Raw genomic sequence first — 23,043 nt, 5'->3', positions numbered from 1 at the left:
AAGTGTGATCATAAGTGCAACTGCGCTGATCCATGGATACGAGTCCATTTCTTCAAAAATCTGTGTTCGATCCAAATATCAGTCTGGTCAAAATCTGTGTCTAAGTCAAAGTGTTGGCATTTCATTCCTTTTGTGGAATTTGGCCTTTCTTTTCCAACAGGTTTCGCAGCCGATTCTTAGTGTACAGAATCATTGCATGGCTAGTACTAAAGATCCTACTGACACTAAGAATCCTTCCAGGTCGGGGCTCGAACATACGACAACTGGCTTGTTAGACCAGCGTCATATGCATTGATCCGCCAACCCGGAACAAAATCTGTGTCTACTTCCCATTATAACATTGCAGATTGGTGCAATTTCCGTGAGCAAAAAAAAATCTTCACTTTCAAACGCTCTGTCAAAACTCGTCACTGTTTTCCAGCAATTTGACGACTTCGGGGTTCATTAGCGGTCTCTGATAGATTTCGGAAATCAGTGTCATTTTTAAAATCTGCGCGAAATTTTGAGAATCTGTTCTGATCTAACAGAGTCTTGAGGTTTATAAATTTGATTCTCGTTGGTTCGTTGCAGAGATGCCATTTGTACAGATTTATCTGCATTACATAGATTTTTACATGCGCATAGAGATTTAATGCAGAGTACAGATTATATACAGATTTCTTAGATTTAATATAGATTTATACAAATTTCACAAAAAGTAAGACTTCCTCCTAAGCTACCAATTGATGTTTGATTGCAGTGGTGAAATAAAAACATAGACAAATCACAAATTGACATGAAGATCTTTTGTGCAGGTATTTGATCAGTGAATTAGGGGTAGATGGGGTAAAATGCACCCCCTAAAGAAATGTAGCTATATCTTAACTATAGAGAATAATACGGAAGAGTTTCATGCATGACTATCTTCCGTAATCATTATTTCTCAAAATTACGTACAAATACTCGCTGAATACATTGATTACTCAAACCCAGCTTCTAAAGTAAGCTTTAATACTCTATTGAAAAGCTGGAAAATTCGGCTAAAAACTGTTCTGTTAGCTTATTTCCATGTAATCCCTCTTCTTTTGATTTCAGATTCAAAGAGAAGTGTTTTGAAGAATGTTTTTATTGCCGATAAATTTGCAAGTAAGCTTATGATCTGGCAAGATATTTGCAGTTGCGGACCTAAAATCTAGATGTTCACAAACAAGGCCATGGGCTCCCAAATGTACAAGGGTATGGGAGTGTTTTCATTTCTTCATATTTTCAAGCACCTATAGAATGGAAGCGAACTGTGAACCGAATGAAAGTAATGTGAGTCAAATTTTCTTTTCTAAACATTTTATATTGGCAATTGAATATTACAAGATCCATACATCATATTAATATGGTAAACCATTGTAAGCGAAATTTATCCTGCTGCCATCCACTCCATCTTTTGTTTCTCAAAGTCAAACCAAATCAATCCACAAGGAAAATATCGTAGTCACTCAGCTCAGCATTTTTGAAATCACAAAATATGCTAAACACGGATCCCATCAACACGGTGTTTGCCGGCATCATCACAGCCGCTACACACACAGAGCAGGAGAGAAAAAAAAACAAGTCAGACATGCAGTCGGAAAAAAGGCACCATATTCTATGCCCCGTCATTACACCACATATGTGCAACCACTTGCCATCGATTCTGGGTGATTGTCGCCAGAGGCCATCCACATCCACAAAATGTGAAGAAATTTATGCGTTTTTGTCGGGCGCCTGGCTGCCTCCCGGTTATTCCGCGCACATTCCGCATCCCACTCGATCCGATCCAAACTCGCTCGAGTTTCGCTTTTTTTTTCCTGCGGACAGAATTTTCATGCAGATACCGTGATGATGGATGTGATTCCCACACTTCATCAAAAATATTTTCTTTTGCCTTATTTTGTCGCTCGGAACGGAAAACAGTTTGTTTTCGTTTTTTTTCCTTCGTTTCGGTACTACAGGCGAGTGCAGGATCGAAAATTTCTTCACGTTATTTGTCCCAAGATATGTGATGAGTCAAACGTTGATTGCGGTAACAACATTAGCAACAAAGCTTGCAGTTCCACAACTGATGGAAACCGAAACATGTATATGTTTATACCGCATTAATGAACTATATTTCATATTTGCATTCATTTTTGTGTCGTGCCCCTCCTATGACAAGTCCTTGTAAATCTTTTCTACTTTAGTGATTTCTCTGAAGCGCTTGTCGTTGTTGATAGCATTACAAATTGACTAGACTCGTACCGCATACATCGTTGACAGTATGGAAATTTATTCTTGATTCAGTAATTTGTGCTCCAGATCAAGTTTGAAGATAATTTCAACAATTCATACAATCCTTACAATATATCGATCGAGCCACGGTAAAAGCGAGTTTGGTTTTCATCCATTCCATTCCGCTACTCCGTAAAAATCCCAAACCTTCACTGGGAAGTGCTCTACCATGCAGATTACTTGCCAACAAGGGTGGCGAAAACTCTCTCATGAGGCTTATTTTCTCCTATTCATCAACTCACCTCATGATTCAAAATGCAATCCGTAAAATGATGGTAAAGATGAAACTCATCGATGACCGGCCAAATCGTGCTGCATCCGTCGAAACAACCAGTAATCAAAAGGATCAAAGTCAAAAGAACACGACGGATGCGGCAAAATGTCCCACTTGAGCGTTTCCAAATATTTTTTCACGACTTTTGTGACATGAGGCCAAGGGTTGTCATGCAAGAGAATAACTTTATAATGTATTTACTTGTATTCTTGGCTGTTTTTCTAGTTATGCACGACTCAACGCATCAATTGAGGGCTGAGGCCAGTAGGTCGCGTATAACCACGTGGCTCGCTCTGCGTATTACATTTCCCTCCATGCTCTCTCGCAAATGTGCAAAGTGACTCTAGATGTGGCCGGGTGGCCAAGAAAGTTTTGATTTTTTCGATTACAAGTTTAACTACATCACATAAAATCCAGTATAGCTACCGCTTGTTTGGCAGCCTTACTGAGCCGATTTTATTTCTCTCTCCTGTTTCGTTACGTTACCAGGAAACAAAAGCAGAAAAAAATGGCACGTCTATAGAAAACGACTTACGTTAACAAAAATAACATTCACTTCGTTTTTATCCATGCCTTTGAAGACGAGATATGAACAAGTTGAAAGATCAGTCGGTGTTGAACAGTCGTTCGCACCGCACGCGTATAGCTCTTGGCTCCTGGAAATTTTTTCTGGCTACCTAGAGTTTCATTGATTCAAGGCTTCAGTCTTTTTCAAGGCTACCTGAATCACTAACTAAGTGATTAAGTGATACAAAGAGTGATATTAGAGTGACTAAGTGATATTAGAGTGACTAAGAAATTAATCAGCCTTTTTTAAGGCTAGCTAGGAGTCTAATCGAAGACTAATTTAGCCTAGTTAATTTAATTTAAAATTTCATTAATTTCAAAAATGCCTGCGTCCAACCGGAAAGGCAACAAGCCTAAGGCTAAAAATAATTCAATACGGAATAAATCACAATCCGTTATTCAACATTTTTCTAATAACATTCACGATCTTATAGAATCTGAATGTAAAAATAAAAGACAACGGACGGATTTCCCTTCCGTTGATCCTATGCCGTCTAACAATATTTACGAGATTCTTCCTGAATCCGATTGTAGTGACATAGAAGAAAATTCTTCAAAAATTCCCAAAATGGACGCTTGTCGTTCTGGGAAGAAACATCAATCTATGCCACCAGTGACGGTGATGATTTCCGACTTCAAAGCATTCCGTACTGAGCTTTCTACTTTTCTCCCGGAAGTAAAAGTCTCATTTCAAATCGGACGAAGAGGAGAATGTCGAGTCTTGGTGGATGGATTGGAAGATTACGAACGTCTTATTCGATATTTGTCCGAAAAACTTCATAAATTTTATTCATATGATATAAAATCAGACAGACCCTTCAAGGCTGTCTTGAAAGGATTATCAAATGATCAAAGTATTGATGAAATTAAAAATGAACTAAAAGAATTGCTTGGTTTTGCCCCTTCCCAAGTAATACTTATGAAAAAAAGAGCGAATGGTACTTCTAAACCACGCTCTGGAATTTCCCATGAACTTTACCTAATACACTTCAATCGAAGTGATGTAAACAATTTGAAAACTTTAGAAAAAGTACGTTTCATTTCCCACATTAAAATTCATTGGGAACATTATAAACGGCATAATCGTATTGCTAACTTAACGCAATGTCGTCGTTGCCAAGGCTTCGGTCATGGAACCAAAAATTGTCATATGGATATACGGTGTTTGAATTGTGGTGAATCGCATTCGAAAGACGTTTGTCCAATGAATGAAACCACTGATAAATTTTCATGTTCAAATTGCAATGGAAATCATAAATCCAATTATTTGAAATGTCCTGTCAGGGAAAAAATTTTAAACGCTCGTTCGCTTAGACAACAAGTCAAATCAACGACCTTAAATTTACAGAATATACCTGAAAATTCTTCTAAGGCACCTGCCAATTCGTCTTCTAACGAAAACAATTTATTGACAGGTAGATCGACCTCGTCATCATCTTCTTCTAATGTCAGTTATGCTGGTATATTAGGTAGAAATCTATCTCCTATTTCTTCTAATGTAAATAATCAAAACACAGGACCGCCTTGCAGTTCTTCTTCTAACGAAAACAATTTATTAATAGGTAGACCGGCCAAATCATCTTCTTCTAATGGCAGTCTACCTACAAATATTCCTTCAATGCCATTCGCTTCTTTAAATGAAGTCGATTTAGGCGATATAACTGAAAATAAAATGATCTACCTACAAGATCAACTTTTTCAAATGATCATCCAAATGAATTCGACTTCATCACTTTTTGAAGCATTTCAAATCGGATGGAAATTTGCAAATAATATTATAATGAATTTAAAATTTAACAGTGATGTTAAATAATTATTTGAATATTTTAAATTGGAATGCTCGATCTTTGAAATCGAGTGAAGATGAATTTTATAATTTTCTCAAAGTTCACAAAATTCATATTGCCATTGTGACAGAAACTTTTCTTAAACCAAATGTAAAATTGAAAAGTAATCCACATTATGTGGTTCATCGATTTGACAGGTTTACTGGAATTGGTGGTGGAGTTGCCATTTTTGTCCAACGGCAAATTAAACATCGAATTTTACCTTCTTTCAATACTAAAGTTATTGAAAGCTTGGGAATCGAAGTTGAAACCATTCATGGAATTTATTTCATCGCTGGAGCATATTTGCCATTCCAATGCACCGGCGAACAATTAAATTTCTTTAAAGGCGATTTGCAAAAACTTACAAGATATCGATCGAAATTTTTCGTAATAGGGGACTTAAATGCTAAGCATGTCCAGTGGAATTGTAGGCAAAATAACAGTAATGGTAAAATACTTCATAATCAACTCTCAGCTGGTTACTTTACAGTTCTTCATCCCAGTAATCCTACTTGTTTCTCTTCCGTGAAAAACCCGTCTACAATTGATCTGGTTCTAACAGATCAAAGTCACATTTGTAGTGAACCGATTACACATGCTGACTTTGACTCAGATCATCTTCCTGTAACATTCAGACTTTCCAACGAAGCTATAATTAATCCAATTAGTTCTATTTTCAACTATCATAGAGCTAATTGGTTGGATTACAGATCTCACATTGAAAATCACGTGGATCATGAAACTATTTTAGAAAATTCTGCGGACATCGACACAGCAATTGATAATTTGAATCATTATATTATCGAAGCTAGAAATCTTTCAGTTCCCAAAGCTCAAACTAAATTAAATTCTCCTATCATCGATGACAATCTTCAACTGCTCATTCGGTTGAAGAATGTTCGTCGACGACAATATCAACGTTCTCGTGATCCTGCTATGAAAAACATAGTTAAGGATTTACAAAAAGAAATTAAACATAGATTTACTCTTTTGCGAAATGAAAATTTCGCTAAAGAAGTTGAACAAATTAAACCATATTCTAAACCTTTCTGGAAACTTTCTAAGGTTCTTAAGAAACCTCAGAAACCAATTCCTGCTCTCAAGGAAGGAAATCAAATACTTCTTACAAATGGTGAAAAAGCTCAAAAACTAGCTCAGCAGTTCGAGAGTGTCCACAATTTTAATTTAAACGTTGTGAGTCCTATTGAAAATGAAGTCTCACTGAAGTATGATCATATTTCAACCCAAGTGTTATCACACGATGACATTATTGAGACGAATTTTGATGAAATTAAATCAATTATTAGGAAACTCAAAAACATGAAGGCTCCTGGTAATGATGGAATTTTTAATATTCTTATTAAAAATCTTCCCGATGTTGCCTTGAGACTCCTGGTTAAAATTTTCAACAAGTGTTTTTCATTAGCTTACTTCCCAAAAAGATGGAAAAACGCTAAAGTAATTCCTATCCTAAAACCTGATAAAAACCCAGCAGAAACATCAAGTTATCGCCCAATTAGCTTACTTTCTTCTATCAGTAAACTTTTTGAAAAAACTATCTTGTTGAGAATGATGACTCATATTAATGAGAATTCAATTTTTTTACCAGAGCAGTTTGGATTTCGTCATGAACATTCAACTACTCATCAACTTGTCAGAGTAACGAACATGATAAAATCAAATAAATCTTCTGGGTTATCCACTGGAGTTGCTCTTCTAGACATAGAAAAAGCATTCGACAGTGTTTGGCACAAAGGTTTAATAGCAAAAATGTCTGATTTCCAGTTTCCTATTTATTTGATCAAAATGATTCAAAATTATTTAACTGATCGTACTCTTCAGGTTAGCTATCAGAATTTTAAATCTGAATTGCTACCCGTACGAGCCGGTGTTCCGCAGGGTTCGAGTGTAGCTCCAATCTTGTATAATATTTTCACTTCTGATCTTCCAAATCTACCCGTTGGTTGTCAGAAATCGCTATTCTGTGACGACACAAGTCTGTTAGCCACAGGTAGAAATCTAAGAGTGATCTGCAGTCGCCTACAAAGAAGTTTAAATATTTTCAGTGATTATCTGTCAAAATGGAAAATTAAACCAAATGCAGCAAAAACGCAATTAATTATCTTTCCTCACAAGCCAAGAGCTTCTTTTCTAAAACCAAACAATAATCACATTCTCAAATTGAATGGCTTGGAATTGACATGGTCTGATCAAGCTAAATACTTAGGTTTAACGTATGACAAAAAACTCACTTTCAAGGATCACATTGAAGGAATCCAGGCAAAGTGTAATAAATATATTAAATGTTTATATCCTCTTATAAACAGAAATTCTAAGCTCTGTCTAAAAAACAAATTGTTAATTTATAAACAAATTTTCAGACCAGCCATGCTTTATGCGGTACCAATTTGGTCAAGCTGTTGTTCCACCAGGAAGAAAACGCTTCAAAGGATTCAGAATAAAATTCTGAAAATGATTCTGAAGCGTCCTCCCTGGTTTAGTACAAATGAGTTACACAGACTCACAAATATAGAACCATTAGATGTAATGTCACATAATATTATAAGCAAATTCCGACAAAAATCGATGCAATCTTCAATTGAATCGATTCGCTCTCTGTATTAGTTAGTAAGTTAGTATATAAGTTCCTTTTCCCCATTACACAATACAAGTAGGTTTAGAATTTTCCCTACACAAAAATCTCAGAATTGCGGAAGCAAATGATGTCTTCATGGTAATAACCAAATCATATATATAACAGGGCTGAAAAGTCACCACTTGTGGCTGAACACCCAATTTAAATCTTAATAATTTAATTTTAACTCATATTCCAATAAATAGTTATTTAAAAAAAAAAAAAAAAAAAAACAAGTTGAAAGACGGTGTTTCCAGCTATGCAATTCTTCCTTCCGAAAAAAGACTTTCCCGACCGCTCATGTAAATGAATCATTCTGAAATGTTCACATAATAATCTAAACTAATTTTCTAGGAGATTTTCAGTTGGGTTTTTTTTTATATTCGTCACCGTTTCTGAGAAAATCAGATTTGAAGCGTGAAAATAGCCCTCTAAAGCGCCCTAACACACACTGGCCTCAGCCCTTAATGTCTCTCGGTTTCAGTTCATAAGGCACCCCACTGCCTTGCGTTGGAAACATTCCTATGGATTTTAATAGTACAGAAACTGCTTGTTGATTTTTGTTGCTTTCAGAACAGCCAGAGTTTTCACCGATACTGAACATCGGTGCATTTTACTCGAACTCTAACCAGCAAAATGTTGGTTTTATTTGCACTCGTTTGAAGCGAAAATCGCACTTCGAACAATTCACTAATCTGATTATTTTCAGTCCCAACCTCTATAGACCCTAATAGGGCCGTCATTCACTACTGAAGTAATTTATGTGTTTGTGAAGAGCCCTAACCAGGGTTACCATCATTAATTGCTGAGGCCAGTGTGTTTTAGGATGTTTTAGATGGCTATTTTCACGCTTCAAATCTTATTTTCTCAGAAACGGTGACGAATATTAAAAAACCCAACTGACAATCTCTTAGAAAATTAGTTTAGAATATGCTGTAAAAATTTCAGAATGATTCATTGATTTTAGCGGACCTGTATGCCGAGCTCTTACTAAATAACCTGCCGAGTTTTTCTCCAATAGGCTTGAAAATTTCACAGAATATTATTGAAATGTTTTACTATGAGAAAATACAAAGAATATAATAAATGATTTTTCAAAAGTGTTAGACCCTACCCGCTCCTTAAGTCAATTATAAAATGGAAAAAATGAGGGACGGATATAGCGTGATGGGTTAGCCGATGCCTTTCACCGCAGCCCGCCTGGGCTCGATCTCCATAGATCAGAAAGCTTTTTTGGCCCGAAGAGGCGAATGACCTTAAGGTTAAAAAGCAAAGTCTTGGCAGTACATTCCTTTTGTGGAATTTGGCCTTTCTGTTTCAACAGACTTCACAGCCGATTCTTAGCGTACAGAATCATTGCATGGCTAGTACTATGGATTCTACTGACACTAAGAACCCTTCCAGGTCGGGGTTAAGGTTAAAACCTTTGTAATTAAAACCAAAAAAATGAAGAATGATAATTAATATATCATTCGACTCAGTTAGTCGAGTACGACGCAAAATATCTGTGTATGTAACAAAATTGTGCAGTCGATTTTCACAAACTAAGATTCAAATGAAAGGTCTCTTAGTCCTGTAGCCTACTATTGATTTTTTTCCGGATCGAATTTCCGGTTCGAAAGTTATGAAGAATATTGCAGAAAAAATGAAAAAAGTGCACTTGATTTTCTCTGAAACCGCTTAGCCGCATCAACAGTGACTATTATATAGCGTTATTAGAGCGTTTGAAGGACGAAATTTCAAAAAAACGACCTCATTTGAAGAAGAAAAAAGTTTTGTTTCATCAATACAATGCACCGTGTCACAAGTCGATGAAAATCATGCTGAAATTGAACGAATTGGGCTTCGAATTGCTCCCTCATCCACTGTATTCTCCAGATTTGGCCCCCAGTGACTTTTTCCTGTTCTCAGACCTCAAGAGAATGCTCGCTGGTAAAACATTTAGAAGCAATGAAGAGGTAATCGCTGAAACTGAGGCCTATTTTGAGGCAAAGGACAAATCGTACTACAAAAATGGTATCGAAAAGTTTGAAGATCGCTATAATCGCTGTATCGCCTCTGATGGCAATTATGTTGAATAATAAAAACGAATTTTGGCAAAAAAATGTGTGTTTCTATTAAACGATACGAACTTTTCAGCCGAACTGTTAGGTGGGTTAAAAATGATAAAACTTCATTGCAAATTATAGCATTTTTACAGCCGTCAGTCCACGAAACCTGGACCAATGACTTTGAAGAGACACGATTTAGTTTTTTGTTTAGATCGATCGGCTTCATTAATGGCTCACCGAACTATACAAAATTACTGTTTAGTGCTCTCCGTTGACCGACCCAAACGGTTAAAGCCGGGACTGAATGTATAAGCATAATAATAATAATAATTATGTTTAATACTCCACTAAAAAGCATTTGTGTTCGACATGCAACCACTAAACTTGACCACGAATCACTTGCAGCTTGCACTAAGCATGTCATTTGGGAAGCAACTGTCTGAACCAAAAAAAATCTTTGAGACAGTAGTCTCGTCTGTGTCGACGAGCCAGCCCGGATATACACGATTTTGAAGCGAGTTTTTATCGCTTCGAACTGCTTCTCACTCGACTACGAGCAAAGCGGAGAAAGCATTCAACGGAAATCGCATATGAGTTATGATTTTGACATTTCAATTACAATATCAATGAATGATAATCGGACACAACAACAAAAAAAGTTTAATACACTTCTGTTTCGGTTTCGAAAAAAAACATAAACTCAGTCAGCGGCAGTCCCATTTCGAGATCAAAAAGCACTTCACCATTCGGTTCGGATCGGGAAAAACGTGACTGCCAGTGCAGAAAATCGTTTCAATATGTTTAATTTTTGCCGGTTGCATCGGTCACATTTCAGTAGTCGATTTTTATCCTCTAGCCGATTTTTTTTTTGTATGCTCCGCCCAAACACAGTTCCACAACACCGGAATCCGTTTCCGAGGTATCTTCCACAAATGTCCGATATGCGTTGCTTTTTTTTTATTTTGCCATTCTGAATTTTGAATGCCGACAACTGTTCTGCCGTGCGTTTTTCCAATCCATTTTGATTTGTTGATGCAACCGGCTAACTGTGAATAGAACCCGAAATGAAAATGTCCAGAATTCCGGCTCTTTGTAGTGTGTGTGTGTTTAGTGATGAATTCGCAATGATTTTGGCAAAAAAAAAAATAGATTATTCAAAGCGGCTATTGCGGATCAAATTTTCCGTCTGTAAGCCCAATGTGCACGGAAGGCCCGGTGTCGGCTCCGGCCACCGCTACACTCTCCAATACGCACACACGTACCGAGAGAGAGAGATAGAACGGACGGGGATATTTTCATTGCTCCAACTTCATTTATTGATATTTTTATGTTTAATGTTGGCATGTTGGTCGGCCGCAGCAACGGAATGCAGTTTTTGGGTATATGATTTCCGCCGGTTCCGGTTCGATTGATTCCGCTGCCGTACATGGAAAGCAGTGTTTTTTTTTCGTTACTAACTCAGAAATTTTTCTCGTATGATGTTTTTTTTTTTGGAATGCGGTTCACTGCACACTACTGAATAGATTGCCAGTCTATAACTGATTGAACCAGTTCTTTTGCGATAGAATTTTTTTTTCTCTCTCGTTATAATGAATGGGTAAACTCTCCACCACAGTTAGGAAATAAACTCACCAGAAGCGATTTCATGATTTCGGTTCAGCTGAGCAAAAGCACCCACTCACAGAAAAGCACGTTCCGGAAGTTGTTGCAAAAATAGGAAACCGTCCGACGAGGAACCGCGAGAGAGTGAGAAAAAAGTTGTAATATCGGATCGAACACGACAAAGATCAATTGATAGTGACTGCTGTTTTTCTGGGACCAATTTGCTTTTATATCGGGCGACTAATTTGCAAGCATCATCCCCCACGGGCAGTGACAAAAGTTCCCCCAAAAGCAGCAGTGGGTGGTTGGTTCACTTGCATTCTTCGACATTGTGTTTGCCCCCCTTTGTGACGACGGGTGTGTGATAAGCAAACAACAACAGCAAAACCCCTCCCACCCCCGGGCCAAGCTAGTTGAGGCTCAAAATTCAAAATTGAAAAAGTTACATTGTGATTGGGTAAGCACTTAAAAATCGGCTAAAACAAGACCCGACGACTGAATATAAATAAGCTATTTCACGTTTGTATGACCAAGTTTCCAATCAAACGGCCCGGCTACTTGGACCAGGGTAGACAGACCGTTTGTGAACGGTTGTCATGTTCGAAAAAGGGTAGTGAAAAATACAATTTTCATGAGACTTTTTGAAACTGATATTTAATTTTTTTTATTCCTTGAAAAATTGTATTTTACCTGTATTGGCGTACTATTCCAATTATTTTTATGTATATTTTGTATTAAGCTGAGCTGAGCTGAGTATATTTTGTATCAATTATTAATATTATTTCATTATTTGATTGGAAATATTTCCAAGAATCGATTTGAATGTATCAAGCCACGTATTTTCAATTATAAATGATTGAAATTTTGATTAGTAGCAGCAGTGTCGTATTTTGTCTGCTAAACATCTCCGGCATATCGGATTTCCCTGCCATAGACGACGGTTTTGAAGCAGTAAGCGATATATCAATGGGAAAGCATCGCTCTGATTGGTCAATCGATACAAAAAGCGAAACTGTTGAAAGCACGCGAATTAATAAATAGAAGCGAAATTATAGTTAACGTTTCAGTCCTACGCGTAGCATGCTAGAGGTAGGTTGTTGCTGGAGAGCAAGTCAAAAAGTGCCATAAAACGATTTGAAGCTTTTATTGGTATGCTCTGATCTTGTGGCATGCAAACTCGGATGAAATTCCATGTTATGTCGTTTCGCCTGAGAAATTGACAACTACCCCAGGGAAAATTTTGAGTACTTAATATTAATTTCTAATTTATATAAGATGAGCTCGATTGATAATGAGAAAAAGTTTATCGCTTCAACCGAAATCTCAGAATGGTAGCGAAACTTAACGCTATAAAAATAACTGCTTGCATACAAAACTTGAACACAAGCTTGGCGAAAAGAAGCTTAAGTATCAAAATCGTATCGCAAGTATGGTCAAAGATATAATTGCATACTTTTGGGATATTTGTGTAATTTATAATCGGCTATAAAACAAACATGGTTCGGTGTTGATTCCTAATCAAGATAAATCTAGGCAGACTCTCGTGCAATTGCGGATTCAAAAGTGTGAAGATTGATTGAACTGTTTAATTGTAGATTATTAGAAATTTTGGTTGCCTTGTTCCACATCAATCACATAACTTTACTAAATGAGGATGAGACTTTAGTTGGAGAATCTTTGACCATAAGTTAATTTTTTTGTGAACTTTTCACATATTCGGCACAAAGGTGAATCTTAGAGCAATGCAAGAACACTTTTCTGATAAACAAAACCTAGTTACATTTGAAGTTCCATTGAATTCTATAACCTTCATCACAGTTGAACGGCTGAGAGCAACAATCGGATAAGTGCAACTAAGTTTGGAAAACCCGTTTAAGTATTTTTGAATGCAAAAATCGGATAAAAACATTTGAGAGAAAAACCGATTTTTGCAATACTTAAACGGGTTTTCCAAACTAAGTTGCACTTATCCGATTTTTGCTCTCAGCCGTTCAGTTGACTGTGATTTTTTTGTCGAAGGAGTGTGAAAATTTTGAGTGTCTCCAAAAATATCCGATATATGTAAGTACAAAATCAAAAAATTGGCAAAAATCTACCGCCCGAAAATAACTGCAGCACTCCACATTGTACATGCATCGCAATCGATGCATGGTTTCGCGTACAATGTGGCACGTGGCACCATCCTGTAGCAAATTCTTGTTGACCGAATTTCGAAATTCATTTCTTTCTTTTGGCCATCGAGCAGATCGAACAGTAGAACAGTGGTGCTAGGGGTTGGGATCTTCTGCCCAAATAGATAGTACATATCAATAGTAAAATCAGTGACAAAAACCTGTTTTAATCCACCTAGTGGTGCAATGATGTCTTTCTCATATTACTCATACCACCATAAAGACTGTCCCAGGAAGTATGGATGCAACCAAAAACCATTGCCATTTCGCAATGGTTCAGAATCTATCAATTTTTATGGCTGCGTCCTGTTGTTTACACTCTTCTCTAACCACTTGTGCAGTTGTTTATTCGTTTTCATTAGTTTGCTTCGAAATGCGAGGCCTGTCAGCAAAACAGCGTCGAAAAATTGTGTACAAATGATGCACAGAACGCGGACTGTCACTGAGAAAGATAGCAAAATTGGAAGGAGTAAGTGAAAAAGCCGTGCGAAATGCAATCAGGATGTTCGGTGAGGATAACACCTTTGAGGATAAACCGAAAACGGGTTGAAAAAAAGATCCTGCTAACCCTCAGTTGGATAAACGTATACTGAAGGCGTTCGAGCAAAAGAAGGAGGTTTCAGTTCGGGATGTGGCCAAAAAAGTGGGCACTTCAAAGTCAAATGTTCTTCGTGCTAAAGAACGTTTGAATCTTCGAACCTATAAGAAGCAGAAATAACCAAAACGCAGTCCAAAACAAGAAGCATCGATCAGGCCGAGGGTTCGAAAGCTGTACAATACGATTCTTGCTGGAAATTTGAACTCCATAATCATGAACGACAAAACCTACGTGAAACTCGACTACAAATCCTTGCCGGGACCACAATATTATACGGTGCGAGAAGGGCAAGTGTTGAACCAGTCCGAGACATCGATTGAAGTCGAAAAATTTGGTAAAAATGCTATGGTTTGGCAAGCAATTTGCAGCTGCGGTAAGATTTCGAAACCCTTCATCACCACTGCTTCAGTTAACAGCAAAATATACATCAAGGAATGTTAATAAAAACGACTTCTACCATGATTCGAAGCCACAAGGATCCTGTTGTCTTCTGGCCAGATCTTGCTTCTTGCCACTACTCGAAATCAACGGTAGAATGGTATACTACTAAAAATGTCACTTTCGCCCCTAAAGACATGAATGCACCAAACTACTTCGACCAATTGAGGAATTTTGGGCATTAACGAAGACACATCTTAGGAAACATGTCTCAGCAGCCGAAACCATTCAACAGTTCGAAAAAGATTGGAAAAAAGTGTGAAAATTTGTCGCCAAGAAGTCTGTACGGAATTTAAAGTCTGAGGACAGAAGGTCGCGTGTTGAGTTTTAAATCGACCACGTGGTTCGCTCAATTCCCTTTGCGCATCGTATTTCTCTTGTATTCTCTCGTATGTGAGCATACTGTACCGGGTTGCCAGCATACATTTTATTATTTTGATGAGAAGTTTTATCACATCAATCTATCGTATGAGTCGGACATTACATGGATTCCAATGAACAATGAAAAAATATTCAACTTTCACAAAGATTGAATGTCTGTGTGTTTGGCAGCCTTGTCGAGTCAATTTTATTTCTCTCTACTTTTTCCGAATGCTATCAGAAAACCAAAGCGAAAAAAATGGCGGATGCATTGAAACTGACTTTGTTTCCCAGAAAAATACAAGACTTTACTTTTATCGCGATAACATATATGTTTTTATGTACTAATCGCATCTAAATCAAATTATCTAGACTTTGTCACGGTAGATTCATGATACAAGCCTTCAAAGCCGAGATATTCGATGAACAAGTAGAGGTATGCATTTCCGAGCGTTCCAATTTTCAGCAGTTCTTCAGTCAGAAAAAAATACAACACGACCGCTAAACTCAATGAATCATTCTGAAAATTTCACAGAACATTCTCAACTAAATTTCGAAGACATTGTCAGGTGGGTGCTTTTTTTATTCTGCACCGTTTCCAAGAAAATTTAATTTGAAACGGGAAAATAGCAAAAAACCTACCACTTTACGGTACTGTCCTCAGCCCCTAATGAGGAACGTTCGCAAGAAGGTGCGCCAGCTAGTCTACAATGGCTAAGTAGCAAATGTTGAGAATAATATTCTGTTGTAGTAGTCTAATATTATCAGTATATCGAATACAATTTGAATATCTAACACTTGTGAATTATTTACAGCGAAATCAAAGTGCGTTCATACTTTCTGGTACAGTCTTTAGATATTACTAAGGAGTTCTAAAAACAACTCTTCATTGAATTGAAACAGGAAAGTTTATTCGAAACTAATCTAGAAAACTCTACGAATCAATACACTCAAATTTCCGGAACTGGAATTGTTATCCACACAAGGTAGATTCTTTCTCATGACATTTTGTGCAGCGAGATGAAACCTTTTTACCCTCTTATATCACTGAGAAAATCAACTTTCGAATCGATCTTCATATATCATTCGAATCAGTTCATCAAGATTACAAAATGTAATTTTGTGTGTGTTACAAAACATGTAGCACTTTTTCTCGGAGTTGACTGGACTTAGACTGGACTTAGACTCTAATGAAAGATCTCTTGGTCCTATAGACTGCTATTGAATTTGACCTGCATCAAACGTCTTAATTTTCTCAGAGATTGCTTAACCGATTAGATTCTAATGAAAGTTCTATCTACAAACTTAGGTTCATAGGAAAAGTGCTATGCCCCTTACACAAGGCTCCTGAGTTTCATTTGGATCCGACTTCTGGTTCCGGAACTACAGGATGATGTGTGTAACGAAATGAAAATAGTAGCACTCATTTTTTGGTAGATGGCTAAACTAATTTCTTCCATCTAATATTCAAATGAAAGGTCTTACGGTCCCATAAAAATAGAAGGGGTAATACAGGGTAATTAGTGTGAAAATGTCAATTTCATATAATATAGATTTTAATAGTCGATGACCAAATAAACTAATTTCAGTTTTACCGGATTTCGGTTTTCGATCCTAGAAGAAACCCAACAATTTAATATGGAACTCACTACGAAAAATATGACCTCACTGATTTTCAAAAATTTCAATACAAAGGAAATGGTCCACAATTTCTTAGGAGAATTCAACTGACTTCGGCTACACCGATTTTCGAATTCCGGTTTCAGTATTGGAGGTTGAGGAGCTCAATTGTTTTCTAAATTACAATTTCATAAACAAAAATGAAGAGTGTTAAGAGTGATGAGTTTTTAAAATTGTAATTGTTATGGAAAATGATGATACTCTAAAAAGTTGGGCTCAAAATTATTCAAGTTCATTCGTCATAATAAGTCACCGCCATACAAATTGTTTTGGGTTATGTTGGTCTCTGAATACCAGTTCTGGAGATACTGTAATTAATGACCGAAAACTATAAAGTGAAACTCACTTGAAAAATTTTATGGAATGCTCAATTGATTATCATACGTTTAGATTCAAAGGCCAAATTTCTCTATTCAATATAACTTGCAGTTCCGAAGATACAGGGTTTATACTGTCATTCATAACGACGGTCAATAAAATAATTTCATGAAAACTAAATACACCACTGGTCACCGTACTACCAAAACGATATCCAACGCATTGAAGCAATTCAACGGAAATTTGTTCGATTTGCTCTGCGTCGGCTTTCTTGGAGAAACCGTTGGAACCTTCCAAGTTACCATGCCAGATGCAAACTGATTGACCTCGATTTGCTATCTGCCCGTCGCGACGTCAGCAAGGCTACTTTTGTGATTGATCTCCTCCAATCAAGAATAGACTGCTCCGAGCTCTTTCAGCTTTTATAAATAGATATCCATCGCCGTAATCTTAGAAACTATTCTTCTCCCCCTATGCTAGAACTAATTATGGGTATAACGAGCCTTTTGCCAGCATGTGCCGAATATTCAACCACTGTTCCAATTCATTCGATTTTAATCTATCTATCACGAAACGTTATCAAGAAATTGTTCCTAGGGTTACTATCTAATTAGTTTTAGTTAGTTTAGGAATGCTATATTTAAGTGAAATGTATCATTTGGATGATTGTAATCTGTTGATGCTAAAGATGAGGAGGTTTTATGCCTGTTGGAGAGCAAGTTTGACAGAAACTAACTCAACCGGGCTTTTCCCTGCTCCAAATAAACAAATAAACACCACAAAATATGTATGCAAAATATGTTATGCGAACTGATAAAAAAGGTATCATCTCACTACTTCAATATGGTACGTGGAGTTTTTGAGATATGATTTTTTGAAGTTTCGCGTTTACAAAAAAGAGCCTTTTTTCAACACCCTATACCGCAAAATCTAATAGAGATACAAAAATTCGTCCAAGACATGAAATGTGCGCCTGTTTCTGAGCTTTCAAATAAGCGATTTCGTAAAACCATCTTTGAAGTTAGTTTCATGAAAAAATGAAAAAATTAAAAAAAAAAATTAAAAAAAATTCAAACTTGGGCCTAATTTTTTTCTTTTTTTAGTTGCAAAAAGAAGCCTTACGGGCTTAACTCAATCTTGGCAAAGTTTCAGAGTGGAAAGATTATTACTTTTGGATCAGTGATTTTTTCAATCACGACCCGCACGCGCGGAGCATACCGCAGTGCAACTCGCACGGATACGGGCTTAACTTGTCGACACATTTCGCACCACTGATCGAATCATAACTTTGACAGTTTATTGTTACCAACGTTACAGTTAAGATCGCGGTGTAAAAATGAATTCAAAAATCAAAATCGTTGCTGCAATCTGTTCAACTTTAAGACTCATGTTAGCAAACATTAAAAACATTCGATTCGTGTAGGTGAAAGCGAGTAAAATTGGGGCAAAGGATTTACGTGAGTATTAAAATAGTGTTGACATACAGTTTTGGAAAAGTTACGTGTCGCACTTTCAAAACTTGCTTTCGAGAAAAATGCGTTTAAAGCTTTTTGTCTATAAAATCAATGGAAACAATTAATTACTCAAGAGAGCGCATAGGATCTAACATTTTCAAAAAATCATATTTTTTTCTATAATTTGTTATAATGAAACATTTAAAGAATATTTTGTCCAGTTTTAAAGTCAATCGAAGCAGAAATTTTGGGAAGGTGTGCTGATCTCTTACTTCTTTATAGTATGAGATAAGCAAAGATAAAGGCTCATAACTTGCTGAGTTTTGTTCCGATAGGCTGGAAAATTTCACAGAATATTCGTAAAATGTTTTACTATGATAAAATACAAAGAAAATAGTAAATGATTTTTCAAAAGTGTTAGACCCTACCCGCCCCTTAAAACAAATCGCTTTGGTTATGTAATTAAATGAAAGGCCATATTAAATTGAAGTGCTACTTATATCGTGCAAATTTTTACCAGTGCAGAAAAAGCTGATCGTTCTGCTTAGAGTGCCTATAACCAGAGTGACGACAGCTGTTCGTTTGGAATGACAGCTTTGTTTCAAACGAGCAAACAACCTGTCAAATACAACGGAAATCTAATGAAACTGCCAACATTTCGGATTAAATGTTTTGATTTGTTGCCAACATTACGGATGATTTACTCTGGCCCCCCACGGCCTTTTGGCCAGCTGGGCAGCCATGGGCACCAGACGGCTGCCAAAATTGTTTCAGTGACGGCTTTCAAATCCAATTAGGCAAAACATAGTCGCCTGAATCTTAGTTAGCCGAGCGTTTTCATCTTTTCACCTTTGCTGAAAATGTCAAAGATTCTAATCGGTATGACAAACGGCAGGCAGCCACGTCTACCTCAGAAATCCTGGTGGATACGGTTGTATCAGAATGGCTGCCAGTCATATTGTGCCCGCTGGCAGCCAAGCCAACGCGGGGTTTATAGGCACTCTAGTTTTGCTGGTAACAGTTAAGGTACGATTACATTAGCCAGTTTATCTGCACAAACTTGTGCAGTTTGACTGTATCATAGTGTAATCGGTTCGCAGTTGTCTGCAAGTAGTCAAAATCGGCTTGACTGTCCATCTGTATGCAGTCAAAGTGTGCAGATTATCTGTGACAATGCAATCACAGTGTGATCATAGTCGACAGACAAACAGTTGATGACTGTACAGACAAATTTGACTGTTTCTGAAACTGTTGTGCAGAAGTTGTCTGCCACAGACTCTATGACAACCAAAAACTTGTTTATTTCATCCAAACACAAAGCAAAACGTTCCAGCACCAGTGTGAAAAGTGAGTACACGTGGTTTTCCCCAAGAGGGTTGGTTTCGTGATCAATTTTTTTCTAATGTGTAGAAACCAGATAGTAATAAAAAACCTCTTTCAATCCACCTAGTGGTGTATTGATGGCTTTCTCGTATTACTCATATTCTCACATTCTAATATATGTGGTATTCTTCGAAATATTTTTTATTGCTTCTTTAAAGAAAACAAAAAAAATCAATTAGCACAACCAACAAAATGAAACAGTTTTGCTATTGCAGGTAATTCTGCAACCGGTGCAAATGAAGTCGGTTCGAATGACCATCTGTTAACATGACTTACAAACTGTATTAATTTAGGCAATTTTATAAGATATGATATATTTATATGATTCGGCCATCGTACTTTAAACGGCGGTTTAAATTTTAAATACTTATAATTATAATGGCAAAAATGAAATTTTAAACACTTGCATCCGCGCAAAGTTCAGAAACTCAGGAGTTTTGGCCTTTTATTTAACCCTAAATTTGTGAATATCGGTCAAGCAACCTCTACGAAATGTGAGTGAGTTCCATTTTTGAGTATATGACCACTATTTCAGGAACAGGAAGCCGGGAATAGCCCAAGGCTCTTTGTATACGATGCTGTGGCTCTTCAGTTATATACACAAATATTGTTTATTTTACAAAAAAGTACTTAAAATCGATCGAAATCGATTAACGAGTATTGGACCTCAATTCTATCTCTCAACTACGTGTACTAACTTCTCACCGAACCGCGTTGTCAATGTCGTCATTTCCGGTCGAAATAATGAAGCTTATCGCATATTTCGTAGAATTCTTAATAGAAATTACTACTGAATTTTCCAAGCTCCTCCTTCACGATAAAGTGCAATGGATCTCCAGAAGCATAGTACTGGAACGTTTTGCTTTGTACTTGGATGAAATAATTATGAAAAATTAAATAATGAATTAATGAAAAAAGTATTACCTACTACAAATTAAAAAAATCTGAACGGTAACAGAAAATGTACTTACTTGCTTACTTTTTTCTGAGATTAGATTGAATTGATTACAAAGCGTTTGGTAATAAAATTGTGGATCTGTCAAAATCTTAACTCTTACCCAGAGCGAATTCATACCGTTATACCATATTTGAAAGAGCTTGGACTGGAGACAACCTTCCCAAAATTTCAACTCTTTAATTGTCATATTTACGGAGGTAGGATGGTTCTATGGATTTTCATTGCATTTTGATTTTTGAATCTACCACTCCATTTACAATTTATTGAAAATGTATTTGTTGCGTGAAAAATACTTAACAATTGCGAAACATATTTTTTCACGCTTTAGATTTCGGTGCCACTCTGGATATTTTAGTAATAGAAGATATACCCGTATGATGTGAGCGTTAAGACACAAACGTGTAGATAATGAACATATGATGTGAAAGAATCTCAATTTTTTTTGTTGTTATGACATCTGCTAAACATGTCAAATATACATCATAATCATAGAACAAACAACATCGTATATTTTCATCATTTAAAAATTGTCGAATTTTGTATTAGGAAGAGATGATTTGGAGAAAGCATTAGAATTATGCTTGCATTCGAAGAAAAATACTGCAGAGTCAAATCAAAATCAGTTTCAAAGTTCAGGAAGGATACAATCAAAGTACTTGACTGGGAGCTTCTCCATCACCGTCGTATTCATTTATTTCCGAATACTATTTGTATCAAATGACACTAAATCAGTGAACACCAAGATACAGATAGAAAATAAGAAACAGAACAACCAAAGTACTGTAACAAAGATGAAATATTTTGAAATAAAATATGAATTTAAATGAAATGACTATCATTTGTTTTTATCGAAAAGCCACGCATTGACTTTGCACCATTTCAATTCCTACGAAGAAGTCGAAAATGGGATGTCTGATTCTCAAGGTATCCACAAATTGCCAGAAAGATGGTCAAAATAAACGTTTCATTTTAACAAAAACCCGCTCACTTCATATTTGGGTAATAAATGATTTTTAGATACATCGAAGAGCTTCGGTTTCATATTTTTTAGAACTGTGGACCAATCCACCATGCGTCTCCGGGCCTCGGAAAAATTTTCAAAAGTTTGAGCGATTTCTATACCTATTTTTAATATTTATGAAAAGGGAAAAAACCGGAGCACATTTATATTCATTCTTTAATTGCTTCGAAACACAACACACCAAGTAGCAACGCAACGAACTTCCGTTTGTGAGATCAGATCGATATTTCATCATAATGCATTATTATGTGAAAAGTTCTCTGCCCCACAAACTTTCTTCCAATCACTTTGTGCAGAAAAACTGCAATAAACAGCCCACTCCCTATATTTAAGTCTGTAACCAGTTTGATTTGTCTGATCAATGTAATCACAATACAGACATGCTCAAAAAGTCTGTCACAGTCAAACATAACAACTGTCAAAGTATTGACTGTCGGCAGTCAAACTTGACTGTTGCAGTCATTTAACTGTGAATAGTGTAATCACATTAGAGATGGGCAAAACAGTTCATTTGAAAGAACCGCTCAGTTATGCAGAGTTCTTTTGAAAGAACTAGTTCTCCTGAACCGTTCGTTCGTACTTTTCATAGTTGGTTTGTTTGTGCAAAGACTAAACGAAAACTTAGTTTTGTTAGATTAGGCGAACAAAAAAAAATCAAAAAGATCCCACGAATTTGAACTGAGCTTTCAAGATGAAGCTTTCTCTCGCTAAAAAGTTATGCGGAGCAAAAAAACGAGAACGAATTGCCCATCTCTAAATCACTTTGCCAGACCAAATATAAACTGCCGAAAAATTACTTGTATGTGGCAGATAAACTGGCTAGTCTGATCGTAGCTTTAGTTTTCACATGTTAGTAGGCTGTGAACTGTTGACGAACAACTAGAAAAATCAAATGTATCAGAATCCATGCACAGTCAGTCTGTCAACAATTGGCAGCGGCACCTACTTTCCCTCGGCACGGATATTCCTGGATCAAACGCATGTCGATGAATCGTGCTGCCAGCACTCACTCGTTTATGTCATCATCGATGACGATGATCGGTGTGCTTGTGAAGGCTGACCGAATCTCAAACCGAATCCAGCACACCGGAGCGGCGCCTCACGTTCTTCCATTTTGTCGATACGAATGGCAAACAGCGAAACCTGGATACAAAATGCTATCATGAACAACAACAACGCGCGATGACAGCTATTGGTAGTCAGTTTTGTACGAGGGCCCGTTAAAATATACGTAATAACCGAACGTGACCGAGCGGATGAATTAGCAGAACACCAGCAGTTTGTTAGTGTGTGGGGGATCGGACTATGGTTATGAGGACCCAGACGGCTATTCTCATTGTGGAGGGTAGAAAAAAAAAGAATTGTTTGTCTGTGTAATTTTGATACAGTAGATCGTGAATATTGAAATGCAATTCGATTGAGTG

The 23,043-nt window shown here is 36.8% G+C and overlaps 2 protein-coding genes across 3 annotated transcripts in view; one reads left to right on the top strand and one right to left on the bottom strand.

The window, feature by feature from the left end:
* Positions 1–11,427, bottom strand: part of LOC131435340 (uncharacterized) — a 64,203-nt gene extending 52,776 nt beyond the window's left edge. The window contains exon 1 of the mRNA XM_058603116.1: positions 11,269–11,427. Coding sequence (XP_058459099.1) covers positions 11,269–11,283 — 15 coding nt within the window. The 5' untranslated portion in view covers positions 11,284–11,427. The remainder of the gene's footprint in view (positions 1–11,268) is intronic.
* LOC131435331 (uncharacterized) overlaps positions 1–23,043 on the top strand; it is a 416,567-nt gene that overhangs the window by 240,229 nt on the left and 153,295 nt on the right. The window lies entirely within an intron of this gene.

The sequence above is a fragment of the Malaya genurostris genome, chromosome 1 (genome assembly GCF_030247185.1).
Source record: "Malaya genurostris strain Urasoe2022 chromosome 1, Malgen_1.1, whole genome shotgun sequence".
Classification (NCBI taxonomy): Eukaryota; Metazoa; Arthropoda; class Insecta; order Diptera; family Culicidae; genus Malaya; species Malaya genurostris.
The sequence above is the reverse complement of the archived record's forward strand: the minus strand, read 5'-3'. Positions and strand labels throughout refer to the sequence as shown.